The 13,208-nt window shown below is 34.4% G+C and overlaps 1 protein-coding gene across 3 annotated transcripts in view; it reads right to left on the bottom strand.

The window, feature by feature from the left end:
• AGTPBP1 (ATP/GTP binding carboxypeptidase 1) overlaps nucleotides 1–13,208 on the bottom strand; it is a 238,964-nt gene that overhangs the window by 95,864 nt on the left and 129,892 nt on the right. For all 3 annotated transcript variants that reach the window (XM_069105050.1, XM_069105046.1, XM_069105052.1), the window contains 3 exons: nucleotides 4,357–4,440; nucleotides 2,896–2,982; nucleotides 2,660–2,808 (listed from right to left, as the gene is read on the bottom strand). In XM_069105050.1, the coding sequence (XP_068961151.1) occupies nucleotides 2,660–2,808; nucleotides 2,896–2,982; nucleotides 4,357–4,440 (320 nt within the window). The remainder of the gene's footprint in view (nucleotides 1–2,659; nucleotides 2,809–2,895; nucleotides 2,983–4,356; nucleotides 4,441–13,208) is intronic.

Below are 13,208 nucleotides of genomic sequence, written 5' to 3'. Positions count from 1 at the left end.
TTGAATTCAGGTCCTCCTGACCCCCGAGCTGGTGCTCTATTCACTGCACTACCTGGCCACCCCTTCCCTCTGATTTCTCAAAATGTTTTTTTTTTTGGTTTCTTTGGCTGGTTTGGTTTTTAATTACATTTTATTCTAAGAAATTTCTCTATGATAAATAATATTATAATTGATATCACATTAAACAGTCAAAAATATCAAATAATATAAGCATATAGAAGTATCAAGTTCATTCAATTCTGTAAGTTCATTTTACCATAAACTACTGGGAAAATATCATATTAATACATTCCTTAAGTAGGGTTCCTTGAAAAAACAAATAACACTCTAAAGAACAGAAAATGAGCATCAAAACGTTGAAAATACTCTTAATCAGTATATTTTAAAATTTGGAAGAAAAAGAAAGGTTGTATTCACTGAACTAAATAATAGTCCATTATATCTAAAGTCTCTTTCTAAACTATTACATTAAGGAAATGAATTTTGCTAAACCTTTTATCCCATAATTATGTAATATTAGTTTAACTTCATATTTTCTTTGTAATACATGTTAAATATCTCATGATTAGGAAAGTATTTTAACCTTTTCTCCTCATGAATATTCTGATTTTCAGAAATAATTACTTAAAATTTATCTCTTTGCTTGCTTTCAGCAGTTTTTAATACCAGCTGAAACAAAAAACATGATGCTCCATGCCACCATTGTTTAAATGTTTGTCTATTTAACTGAACTTTTTTGAATATAAAATCTTTGAAGCTTTTCTAAAATTGTTATCAATTTTAAGTTTGATAAGGATAGGATAATTTGCTATTCAGTCATTTCAGTTGGGTCTGACTCTGAGTCTTCATGACATTTAGGGTTTTCTTGGCAAAGATCCCAGAATGGTTTGCCATTTCCTTCTCCAGTTCAATTTATAGGAAAGGAAACTGAAATAAACAGGGTTAAATGAGTTGCCCAGTCACGTAACTAGGAAATAAGGCCCCATTTGCACTCAGGTCTTTCTGACTCTAGGCATGGCACTCTACCCAGTGTACCACCTTCTACCCCACAGTTCTCTACACTACAGATTTTAACAGGCTTTAACTTCTAGGGCACTGGGCTTTTTCCAGAATTGAATCTGACCTAATATACACCACAAATTTCAAACAACTTTGCACAAATAATAACAGCAAGCATTCAAATAGTGCTTTAAGCTTTGCCAAGTGCATTATATTTAATATCTATATTTAATATGATAATAATATAATATCTCATTTAATTAATCAACAACCCTGTGAGGTAACTGCTATAGTATTCCTATTACACAGTTGAAGAAGGTGAGTCTGAAAGAAATTAAAAGATTTGCCCAGAGTCACTCAGCTCCTTAGTAGTTGAGACAAGATTTGAACTCAGGTCTTTTTGGCTCCAATATCCACTGTACCACCCATCTGACTATTTCGTTAAACCTTTCATTCATACTGTAAGAAATTAAAAATTATGTTTCCACACAGGTGAAGGGAAGGGTGGTTTTCTTTTAAGCTTTTCTTGTAAAGTAATTCTTAGAATAAGGGAAACTACAGGAAACCAAATACCAAAAGCCAGTCTCAACCAGGTCTGTGGTTAAGGTGGGGTACTTAGGTCAGTCAAGCTTCAAGCACGCATGCTTAATTGCTTCATGAATATTAACTTCTCCTCCTTGGGAGAAGCTAAAGCTCATTTTAATGTACATGAGATATATTTGGGAGGAGGGGGGTAACATATGGGGGAGAAACATGAAGTAGGTGTAACAGGAAGTGATGCACCTCAGAGTACTCAGCCATAACTATCACTTCTGGGTGTGTCTGTGGGGGGGGGGGGAGAGAGAAGGGGACTCTGTATGCATGTGGATGTGGGTGGGTGAGCGTGGGTGTGTGCGAACACATGCCCCAGCAGCCACACACTGGCTCCTTGCAAGGACTGAAAAATACATGAGCTTGCCTCATTTACCTTGGCCATCTTTGTATTTCCTCTGGAAATTTTATTCCTAACAATATTCAAAGGAACTTATTGAATGTATCAAATTAAGAAGGGTCTATAAAATACTACTACTTTGTAGAATAATTTTTATTGACTAACTAGAGGAATTCAAACCCAGGTCCCTCAACTACAAACCTAATCCTCTAGTCCAGGGATTGGAAACCTGCTGCCTCAAGGTCACATGTGGCCTTCTAAGTCCCTGGGTGCAGCCTTCTGAGGCCAAGTTTAACAGAACAAATCCTTTTATTACAGGGATTTGTTCCGTGAAGTCTGGATTTTGTCAAAGGGCCACCCTTGAAGACCTAGAGGGTCACATGTGGCTTTGAGGCTATAGGCTCCCCACCCCTGGTCTAGTCTCTCTGCTGTGAGGCCTCTTATTATTGCTGATGTTACTCAAGTTCTTAAAAATGTAATCTATAGAGTCCTATAAAATAAAATGAAATCATGAATCCTTCACATATTTGTGTGACATAAATGATAAAACTGGTGTTATTTGCAATTTTACACCTTAAAATTATTTATTTTATGAATGAAACAGCATCCTAGTTGAACACATTTCACTTGAGTTATGAAAGATATTGGCAATTTTAAAAAATATATCCTTTTTTGCATATAGCATAAGATACCTTTGAGCATCCTAAAAGAGATAGAAAACTGTCTTACCATAATTAAACTGACTATTGGATTTTTCACAGTTGATGATATTAAATCTATATCCAACACCTGTTCGCATTCCACTGACTTCAAAGTAAAACCACTGATGATAATGATTGCTATTTATATCCGAGTTCAGAATAAGATCATACTCGTTTCTGAAAATGAACAAAGAAAAATAAATCTGTTGAAAATAGGAAAAATTCCTAGGTATATATTAAGTGTGGAATTGGAAAAAGACTTACTTTCGAATTTGAATAACTTTCCGCAGATTTCCAGATTCAAATCTGGAATTAAATTTCAAACTTTCTCCTTCTTCTGGTATAGTGTAACTTTAAAAGAAAAAAATAACAAGCAAAAATACTAAAAATCAATTTCTGACAAAAGTAAACATATCACTTTATTTTTTAAGAACCACATATATGTATATATACACATACATATATATCACAGAAAAAGGGCTAAAATCTACAATATAAAACAAATATATTAGTGAATATTCTATCTGCAGTTTAATTGTGAGTGACAACTAATTTATTAGTTTAAATAAGACTTTTTACATTTCTAGTAAAGAACTGCTACTCTTCAAAATACTGAGCTTTGGCTCTAGACCAGAAAATAAATCAAAGCAAATGCTATTCCACTGTTACATTTAATAAATTAATATTCTGAAACTTATTTTTTTAAACTATAAACCTTATTTAAGGAATGGGTTAACACAGTATTTATTCCTTTCTTATGGATATATCCCAAGTTCTGTCACTGATGTATAAATATGCATATATACAAATTTATCAATATACATATATATATAATACTGCTAGTTTCTAACACAGTACCTCATACACAGTAGGTGTTGAATAAATGTTAATTAAATTGAACTAGATACACAATAACATACACTCTTGTGTATGTATCCAAATTAATCCAAAAATATTTTGACAGGGGCATCTAGGTGATGCGGTGAATACAGTAGCGACCCTGGCGTCAGGAGGACCTGAGTTCAAATGTGGCCTCAGATACCTGACACACTTTAGCTGTGTGATCTTAGGCAAGTCACTTAACCTCAATGGACTTGCCTTCCCCCCCTCCAAAAAAGTTTTGATATAGACATATTGTATAGACGTATAATATATACACATATAACATACACACATGTATATGTGTATGTATGCATTTTGACATATTCTGATCCAAGCATTAGTAGCTGGGGAAGTTTACAAGAGTTTTCTCAAAAACCAGAATGTGGGGAAAGGAATTTATCACTTAAAAACTTATCAACTTTTCATTCCAAGGAAGCAAAGGTTCTGAATAGCTAAATAAATAAATAAACCAACATCTTCAATTTCTTTTACTTATTATTCAGATGCTAAAACTTAATAGTATTATTTAATAGTAGTAACTCCTGTAAAAGCAGTAATTTAATATGGCTCTAATTCTTGGACTATTAAAATAGGTATTTAAAAGAAAAAAGCAGAAGCAAAACATATAATCACACTGCAAGAAATTACCAAGAATCACCACTATAAGTAATACTCAATTATCGATGCATTTATATAGGAATGCAATATGGATAACTTATAGTCAGATAAGTGGTAGATGAATTTATATACATGTCTTTAAAAACCATGATGCTATTCAGATGATGAAAATAAAAAAGAAGTAAAATGAAAAGCAACTAAAAATTCCTAAATTTATATACTTACTTTGGGTTATCCAGGTCATACATAACTTTGTCTATGATATCATTTTGATGAATCAGTCTCTCAATATCCTGGGCAATTTTTGTCCTGTTATCACAAAAAAGAAGTATGATTGGAATTAGGCCTTTCAAATGTCAACATTCTGCTTTCTCCAAAGTTTTGGGCTTAAAGAAAATCTTATACTGAAAGGCTGAAGACAAAAATGTCTTAAAAAGAAAGCATCTTCAAGTGCATTTGGGTGCACATTTATAGTATACCTCAATTGTGAGATAATGTATGCAAATAATCAGTACATAGGTAACTTATACCAACGTATTTTCCTTTATAGAACCATTAATTATAGAAACATACCACTTATTTTCAAATGACACTTCAATCAAATAGAAAAAGATCTCTGAGTATCTAGGTGTAATAAAAGCTTAGGTAGTTATTTCCATAAAAGAGGCAGAGAGCCACATTCAGATCTTTTACCCAGACAATTTTGTATAAAGTATCAGTTTAAAGTAGCAAGGACGTGGACAGTAAAAGAGAGGCTGACAATAGTGAAAAAGCCTAGAAAGTCTAGTGGCATTGGGCAGCAAATAGCCCTAGAGATGCTACTCTTAGAGCATTATTAAGACAGTATAGAATACAAAAGCTGATTTTATCAATAATAATCCTGACTTAACAATAAAAGTCAAATTATGTTCAGAATAAGAATTCACATTTACATATGATTTATTATTCACAAAGTGCTTTCCTCAAAATATTTTTTTTCTAAATAAATTTTTCCTAATTTTCAGATAAGAAAACTGAGTCTGAGAAGTTACAAGACCTCTTTAAGGTCATACCACCAGTAAGTGCTAGAGGTGGAATTCAAACATAGGACTTTCCAACTCCAGTTCTCCTTTCACTTCTCTGCAGTTAAAGAAGGAAAGAAAATACTTCATTTGAAGATATTAAAAATGAATAACAGGTTTTTGTACTTCACATAGTAGAATTCCAATTATCTGAAAAAATTTAGAATACTTCATTTTCCAACAATATTGGGTAAGTAAGTTGTGTTGTGGTACAAGAGAAAAGTTTTCAAGTATTGAAAGTTATCCTTAATTAGAAAGTTATTCTTAATTAGTACCAGTCTTAGTGGCTATAATTTTCACTATATTTAAACCTAACATCTTAAAATCAGCATCAAAGATCAATGTAAAACAGAATAAACTCTTTAACTTTGAAAACCTAGGGTTTGGAGAAGTCTTAATGTTGTAAGAAATTAGAAATAAATTACTCCATTCCTTCACTGTAATAGACTGGGAAACTGAGGCCCTACATGATTTGTTCAATGACCTGACAGAATAATTCACTAATTCTCAGTCTAAAGTGATTGTTTTCCATATTTGTATGCATCTATCTTATAAAGTATAAATTATATATGATCAAAATATAATAATCTTTTCATTGCTCCCCTATAGTTTATCTATATATATACAAGGGACTTCCTAATTTCCTAATGTATTCTATCTACTACCTTTTGATTTGAAGGTTTTTCATTTAAAATAAACTAATCTTTCAAATATAGTAAATACTTTTTTACAAATATATCAAAACCTATCTTTTCAATTATACTGGTAATATTTCACTCTATGGTTCACTCTTACCAATAAAAATATTTGATTTACTTGCTCAATTCATACACTGATTAATTTAAAACATATATAAAACATTTAAACCAGTAAATGTAATTATTTTTGCATTTTACATTCTAATAAGCACTTTAGACTTTCATGGAAGTTATGTAAGGAACAATATGGCAGCAGTCTGTAATGGTAATAATCACGTTACAGGTTTAGATTTCTAAGGCCAGTACTCAGGATAATTTCCTCCTTGGTTCTTTACCTGCAATTAAGGCAAGCTGCCATCAAGAAGACAGTATAAAAGCCTTAAGATCAGAGCTCTAGAGTTGTAAGGGGCCTTGGAGGTCATTTAGCCTAACCTTTTGTTTTACAGTTGAGGAAATTGCAACCCAAAGAGGTTAAGTGACCTAGGTCACAAAGTCAATGTCCCAGGTAGGATTAGAAACCAGGTCCTGGGATTCCAGAGTCAATGCTCTTTTCTCTGCACCAATTTACTTCTGAACAGTTAGATAAGTTATAGATGTGTTTAACTAAGATAAAGAAATAGACTTTTCCTGCAGTTATCTTTTTTCATAATAACAAAACTCTTTATTAAAACAGCTAACTATAACCAACAACTAGCATCACTAATTCACTTTGATAGATATCATGAAATTCAGAGTAGGATTTAAGAAATACAAACACCTAAATATAAACCAGTACCTTACACTCAAAATCCGTAACTGTCTTCTACTTAACCTAGTACTTAGTTTCCTCCTCCGAAATGTACAAGAATTCTTCTTTCTAATAACCCTGAACCTTACCAATTTATTGTAAAAAGCCCTTTCAGGAAGCTTTATTATTCCCATTCATCACAGCTTAACTCAGATGCCACCTTTTTGATGAAACCTTCTTTCCATGACTACCCGATCTGGCCCTCATTCCCTCAGATAAAATCTCTCCTTCAAATTTTCTGTAATGCTTTAACTAGACATCTTTTTTAAAACTTCTTTCCTTCTCTTTTATCAGTTTTTTGTAAACTTGTAATCCCTCCACAACCTCATGACATGCTAAGCTTCTTGAGGATAGGGCCTATGACACAGCTAGCTTTATATACCTAGTGCCTCAATTCAATTTGTTAAATTGATTTAGACTAACATACACAATAGGGAGCAACTAACTGCCTGCTTACAACTTACTGGAGAAATGGCAACCTGACTTAATGTCCTCCACTCTTATAAAATCATACTCTTGAATGGTAATGACCTTTTCTTAATAGATCTCTAATTATCATTTTTCAAGATTGATTCCTTCAAACAGTCTACTCTCTCTGCTTCCATTAAACTATCACTATCCTGGTTCTCCCTACATCTCAAATCACTTCCTTCTTTATCTTAATTTCTGACTTGTCTTCCTCCTCCTCTCAATTCCTAGATGCAGAAGTTGTTCAAACTTTTGAGCTTCTGTTATTTTCTATCTGAATTGTTTTCTGTGAAGATCTCATCTATTGTCACTACTTAAGGACATGGCTTCAAGTCTATATTCCCAGATGTGACTTTTATCTCCTGAGCAACATTCTCATATCCCCAGTTAACTACTGAATATTTCTATTTGTATAGCTAACAGTCACCTCAACCTTAAACTATCTAAATCAAACTCCTTATCTTTTTCACAGTCCCCCAGGTGTGTATTTCTGTCAAATTTAGCATCACTCTGTCTATCAAACCATGCTCAAACCCTCAGACTCATGATTCCTCTCTTTCCTGCTTACTACCCCCTCCCACTACCTAATCAGTCACCAATTTCAATCTTTTCTTCTTTCTTACTGTCTTCTTACATCCAATCCTTCCTCTAGTCCCCTTACTACAACTTTAGTTCAGAGTCTTATTACCACACCTTATACGTTCCTCCTTAATTAGTATCCCTGATTCCAGTCTCTCCTCATTTCAACCTACTTTTGCAAGTATTCTTCCTAAAACACAACTTCATTATGTTACTCCCCTACTCAAAAACACTTCAATAGTTTCCCACTTACTACAGGATAAAGTCCAAACTCCTTAGCCTGGCATTCAGAGCCTTCCACAATCTGGCATCAACCTACCTTTCTTTCTTTGTATCCCCCACAGTGCCTAGTACAGTGCCTCACACATAGCAGGCGCTCAATAATCATTTGTTGATTGATTGATTGACTGAAAGGCCCCAGTTTGCCCTTCCAAGTTCCCTGATCTCAGCCCATGCTTCCTTGCAGGCTGCAGAAACAGGAAAAGAAAGAAAAGTTATATAGCAGCCTGATGGTCTGTTAAACCCAATGATTGCTTTTCTACAATCAGAAAAACCTTTCTACACCTAAACCTCATTGTCCTTACTTTTACTCTGTTTTAGACCTATACCTGCTCCCTTCTTTCAGGTATTTACCCTGACCCTCACTCAATTGTTCCTATTTATCAATCACACAAATGTAACCTGTTCTGGAGACAAGTACCAGCTGTCAAGAACCTCTTACAAAATCTCAGTTATATCAAAACATAATATTTTAAAACCCATTTAAACTAGACTTAAGATTTTTAACTAGTAAAAGCTGTTGCTCCATAACATCATTTTTCTCATTTTATGTCTTATTATTTTTTAACTTTGAAAGTGTCAGAATATTGTTGAGGAGGATTAATCAAAGATATGGGCAAAATTTAAAATATCTTTTTCTGTTAGACTTATCTGTCTAGGACCAGTGGTAGGCATCACAGGTGGGATGCAAATGGGAAAAGAGTTCAAACTATAATGGACAGCTTCAAAAAAAAAAAAAAGAAGGAAAAGAAAAAGTAGATTTCCCCCCAGATACCTGGCTGGCAAAATAAAAATGACTAGTGCAACTAAAGAATAACAGATGATCCAACAATATTTCTTACCACTAATAAGTATGCATTCCCAAGGATACAAAGGTTCAAAGTATAAAGTTCCTGTAACAAAATCGGTCTATATTCAACCATGTATACTCAAAACCTTGTTTAAATTTTGTTCAAAAGACTTTATTCTATGTAGAAATATAGTCCCTTTAATTCAGGCAGTTTGTAACTGAAGTCAATTATTTTAAACCAAGAGAATCAGCTACCCAGAACAAATTCTGATTACTACTGTAAATAAAAGTTTAATAAGTTCCCAGTAGAAGAGATCAACAGACTAAGAAAACTAAATAAAGTAGAAACTTTTGTCCTTCTGATTAAAAACATTCCCAACACCTAAGAAAAAAAATGCTTTAAATTCTCAGATTGAGTTTACTATTCTATAAATTCTCACTAAGAAAGCAAGAACTCTAAATGCAAAGAGATAGAAACATTTAAGGTGAGGTTTTCCTTTATAAACAGTCGACACAGGGTACACGGAATCCGCTAGAGTTAAGACAACCAACAATTAGGTGATTTTTATATTAAGGCAACCTAAAAGGTAAGAGTGTACCACTGAGAAAGGTCTCTGACTACCTTAGATTGAAAGTGATAAAAAATAAAAGCTAAGTAAAGGTAATTCATTATACCTCAGATGTTTGTTTCTTTAAAAGTTGCTTTTAAGTAGCATAATTGAAACTAATGATTGATCAATGTTGCTTAAGTTTAGATGCTGTCATGTGATCAATTAGATATATGCCAAGACCCACCTCTCTTTCCACTATTCTCTTTTTACTATCAGGGGACACCTCATTTTCCAAAGCTAAGGCCCAGGAAGCAAATTTTGTCCTAAGTTTGGCATAACAACAATTCTTTGCATTCACCCTCTGGATAAACTCTACTGCAACTAAGTCACAGAACTAATGGTCCCTGGACTCAGGCCCAGACATGAAGTCCTGCTATGAATAGACTTTATCCTCTTACTAAAGACCTGATTCCTATTTTAGTTAGGAATACTTTATTGTCTCTGATAATCTGAAATGTGGAGGGTCCTTGAATCTTTTCAACCTTCTCTTTTAGGACACCAGCTTACACCTGGCACATAAATAAGTAGTCACTTGGCTATAGTGACAGTATATGTTTATATGCTTTTTGGACATTTTGTCACTAGGCAACCTTACCTCACTGTTGCTGTTATGCCTCACTGCTATCGCTACACCACGCTGTTTGTCTAGTCATATTTTCTTTGTCTAGTTATATTATCACCTTTTAGAACTATTGATGTCGAGGTTTAACCTCATTGCCTTGGTTCCCCTCCTAGAGGAAGCCCTGGCACATGTCTAGTTTCCCACCTTCAACAGAATAAGGAAAGCTTTTTGCTCATGACCACTGTCAGCCCTTTGGTTTTATTTTGTTTTGATTTTATTTCTTAGAGTCAGTGATGGTTATTATAATCTGTGTGAGTTCTTTGGTGTTTTTAGCATCAACAGTGTTTGTATAACCTCTGTGACTTTTTGGTAATTTGTTTTCATATTTGACAGTATAAAAAGAATTTATGGCTACACGTTGTGAGGGTTAAGTAAAGAGGCTCATAGTGAAAACTAGCTCAGAATTCTGGCTAGAAAGTGATCCCTCTTCCAACCCAAAACTCCTCTACTCCCACCCAAACCTAGAATCATCCACTTCCAAATCCAGCAAGCAATTTCTAGCTTCTGTAGGAAAAGGCAAGTTGTAGCTGTCAAATTGTTTTTGAAATTGAGAAAAGGAAGTTGCAGGTAAATGTCAAACTACTAAGATGTTACTAAAGGCTACAGTCTCAGTGAGATGCTTAAAAGGTGAACTAGGAGTATTCACAAGTAGTTCAAAAGACAGGGCTGAGAATTTCAGTCAATATGGAAAGCACGAACATTTTGAAGTCAAAAACAGTCAAATGAGTATTCATCTATGTTCCAAGTATAAGTTCATCTCCCTCCTAGAAGAGAAGGCTGAAATGACTCAAGGACTCTAACATTGCAGATTATCAGAGACCATGAAGTATTCCAAACTAGAATAGGAATCAGGTCTTTAGTAAGGAGGTAAAAACTATATGGAGTGGCAGACTAAGAAAAGATCCTTGTCAGGGGGTGAGAGAGTCAAAGAATGTCACACAGGAAAGGAGGGGAAGGAAAAAGATTGCTGTACACTTTGAGTTAAAAAACAAATCTGAAGTTTTCCCCCAAAGATGAAGGTGTTAAATACTGTGAGGAGGATGCAGTTGCTTATCCTTCAGGTTATAGATATACAAACAGTCATGAGAGACTATACTCAGTTAAGGATGAGAGGAAGAAACTAGTTGTGATGTTTGATCACTGCCTGATCAAGGGTACTAAGATATTTGTCAACCTAACAAAAACAAGAGAGGAATCTAGCGTCTTTCTGAGACAATTATCCAATTCTAATCAAAGCAAATGACTACTGCTCACTTCTGGAGATTCAAATGAACACAAACAATACAGCCAAAAGGAACCCAGAAAGTACTGCCAAAGATTACAGAGTCTTGTAGAAGAAACTCACGCATTATAGGGGACCAGGTTACATAATCCTTACTGCTGCCTTTTAATGTCAAGGGTTGCAAAAGGGAAAAACCAATGTAGAAATAAACAGGTGCCTAAGAAGATAGTGCTTCAAAGTGGGATTTGGATTTCTGGATCACAGCTTAATGTGGTTATGATAACCTACTGATCATGGATGGAAGAAAGTCTTACCAGTCTTAATAAAGTCTGGTAAATATTTATTTGTCTGGTATTTGGCAAATCTAATCAAAAGGGGTGCTAGATACTACAGAGAGCAGCTACAACAAAGGAATGATAGCAGTTGAAATACTAGGAATTCAAAGACAAAATCCAAGAAAGGAGCCAGCAGTAAAATCAATGGTCTCAAATTTCTATATTCAAATGCCCAAAGTACAGGCAATAAGAGGAACTAGAGATCCTAACGCAAGGAAACAAAATTCATCTTATAGTTATCACTGAAAATTAGTGGGATGAAATGCATGCCTGGGGAAGATATCTCTAAATGGGTAGAACTTATTCAAAAGAAAAAGGATAGATAAAAAGGGAAGGAGAAGAAAAGAGGAAGAAAACACATTAAATATTCTATATTAAGAAGGTATATTAACTTGAAGAAACCCAAGAACCAGAGAGGGGAAAGAATAGTTGACAGAATTAGAGCGAAGATCAGTGAAGGAAAAAACAGAAATTATTTTGTCATCTGAATATACTGCAGACCACCTAAAAAGAAAAAAGTAATAGATACAAATTTTGGAATGTAGATCATAAATCCTAAAGACAACAGCTAATTGCCCTTAATGACACAGAGGCACAATTGAACAGTGATGTGAGACTTCATTTATCCCAACCCAGAAATAGTTCTTTCTCTGCCAAAAGCAGAGGACAAATAATATCTTCACTAAGCTTAACTGATAACATTCTCTGCTTCAAAAAGGAGAATCAAGAGTAGTAAGTTTTGTTCTGGTTCTGATTCTGACATGGAAGAATGGGTTGCTGAAGTGAACACTATGAAAACCTTGTGAGTAAATTATTATGAAGGAAAAGAAAGCCAGGAATAGTATGGTATACATAGTAAATTTGGGAAAACCAGATTTCAAACGGTTCAGAGGAAGGATGGGTGAGATCCCATGCATTCAGATTCTACAGGGGAAGTCAACCCATGAGGAACAGGAAACTCTCAAGAAAGAGATTCTGAAGACACAAATGAAACAATTCAAATAAGAAGGAAAAGTTGAACTTGCATAAAGATAGTGATTTGAAAGGGCAAGGAAATTACCAACTAATTTAGATTTTTAAAATATATGTACAAAAGAATGAAGCAAAGGCAGATAACAGAGAATGAATGAAAGCATATGGTAGTCCTATAAAAATAGTGTCCGCAGTGCTAAAGCTCAGAAGGACCTGTATCTATCAAGGAAAGCTAAGGACAACAAAAAAATGAGACTTTTAAAGCTATATTAGGTGAAAGAGCAAGATCAAAGAAAGGATAGAGGACCACTGCTTGGCATTGATAAAATTTTAAATGACAAGAGAGAACTAGCAGAACTGCTCAATTATTTTCATACATATTTTTTCTCTGACAAGAAGAACAACCCTTACATTGAAAATAAGAGGGGGCAATCTCAAATAGAAAGTTGGTGCGGGGTGGCTAGATGGCGCAATGAGTAAAGTCCAGGAGTCAGGAAGACCTGAGTTCAGTTCTGGCCTCAGACACTTAAAACCCACGCAAAAAAACTAGCCATGTAACATTGGGCAAGTTACTTAACCCCAACTGCACTCCAAAAGGCAAAAAAAAAAAAAAGTTGGTGCAGCAGATAAGTAAGGAGACAGAAAGACAGCAC

This window comes from Petaurus breviceps, unplaced genomic scaffold (assembly GCF_028583685.1).
Source record: "Petaurus breviceps papuanus isolate PSGF00001 unplaced genomic scaffold, PetGlider_PUasm1.0 138, whole genome shotgun sequence".
NCBI lineage: Eukaryota > Metazoa > Chordata > Mammalia > Diprotodontia > Petauridae > Petaurus > Petaurus breviceps.
The sequence above is the reverse complement of the archived record's forward strand: the minus strand, read 5'-3'. Positions and strand labels throughout refer to the sequence as shown.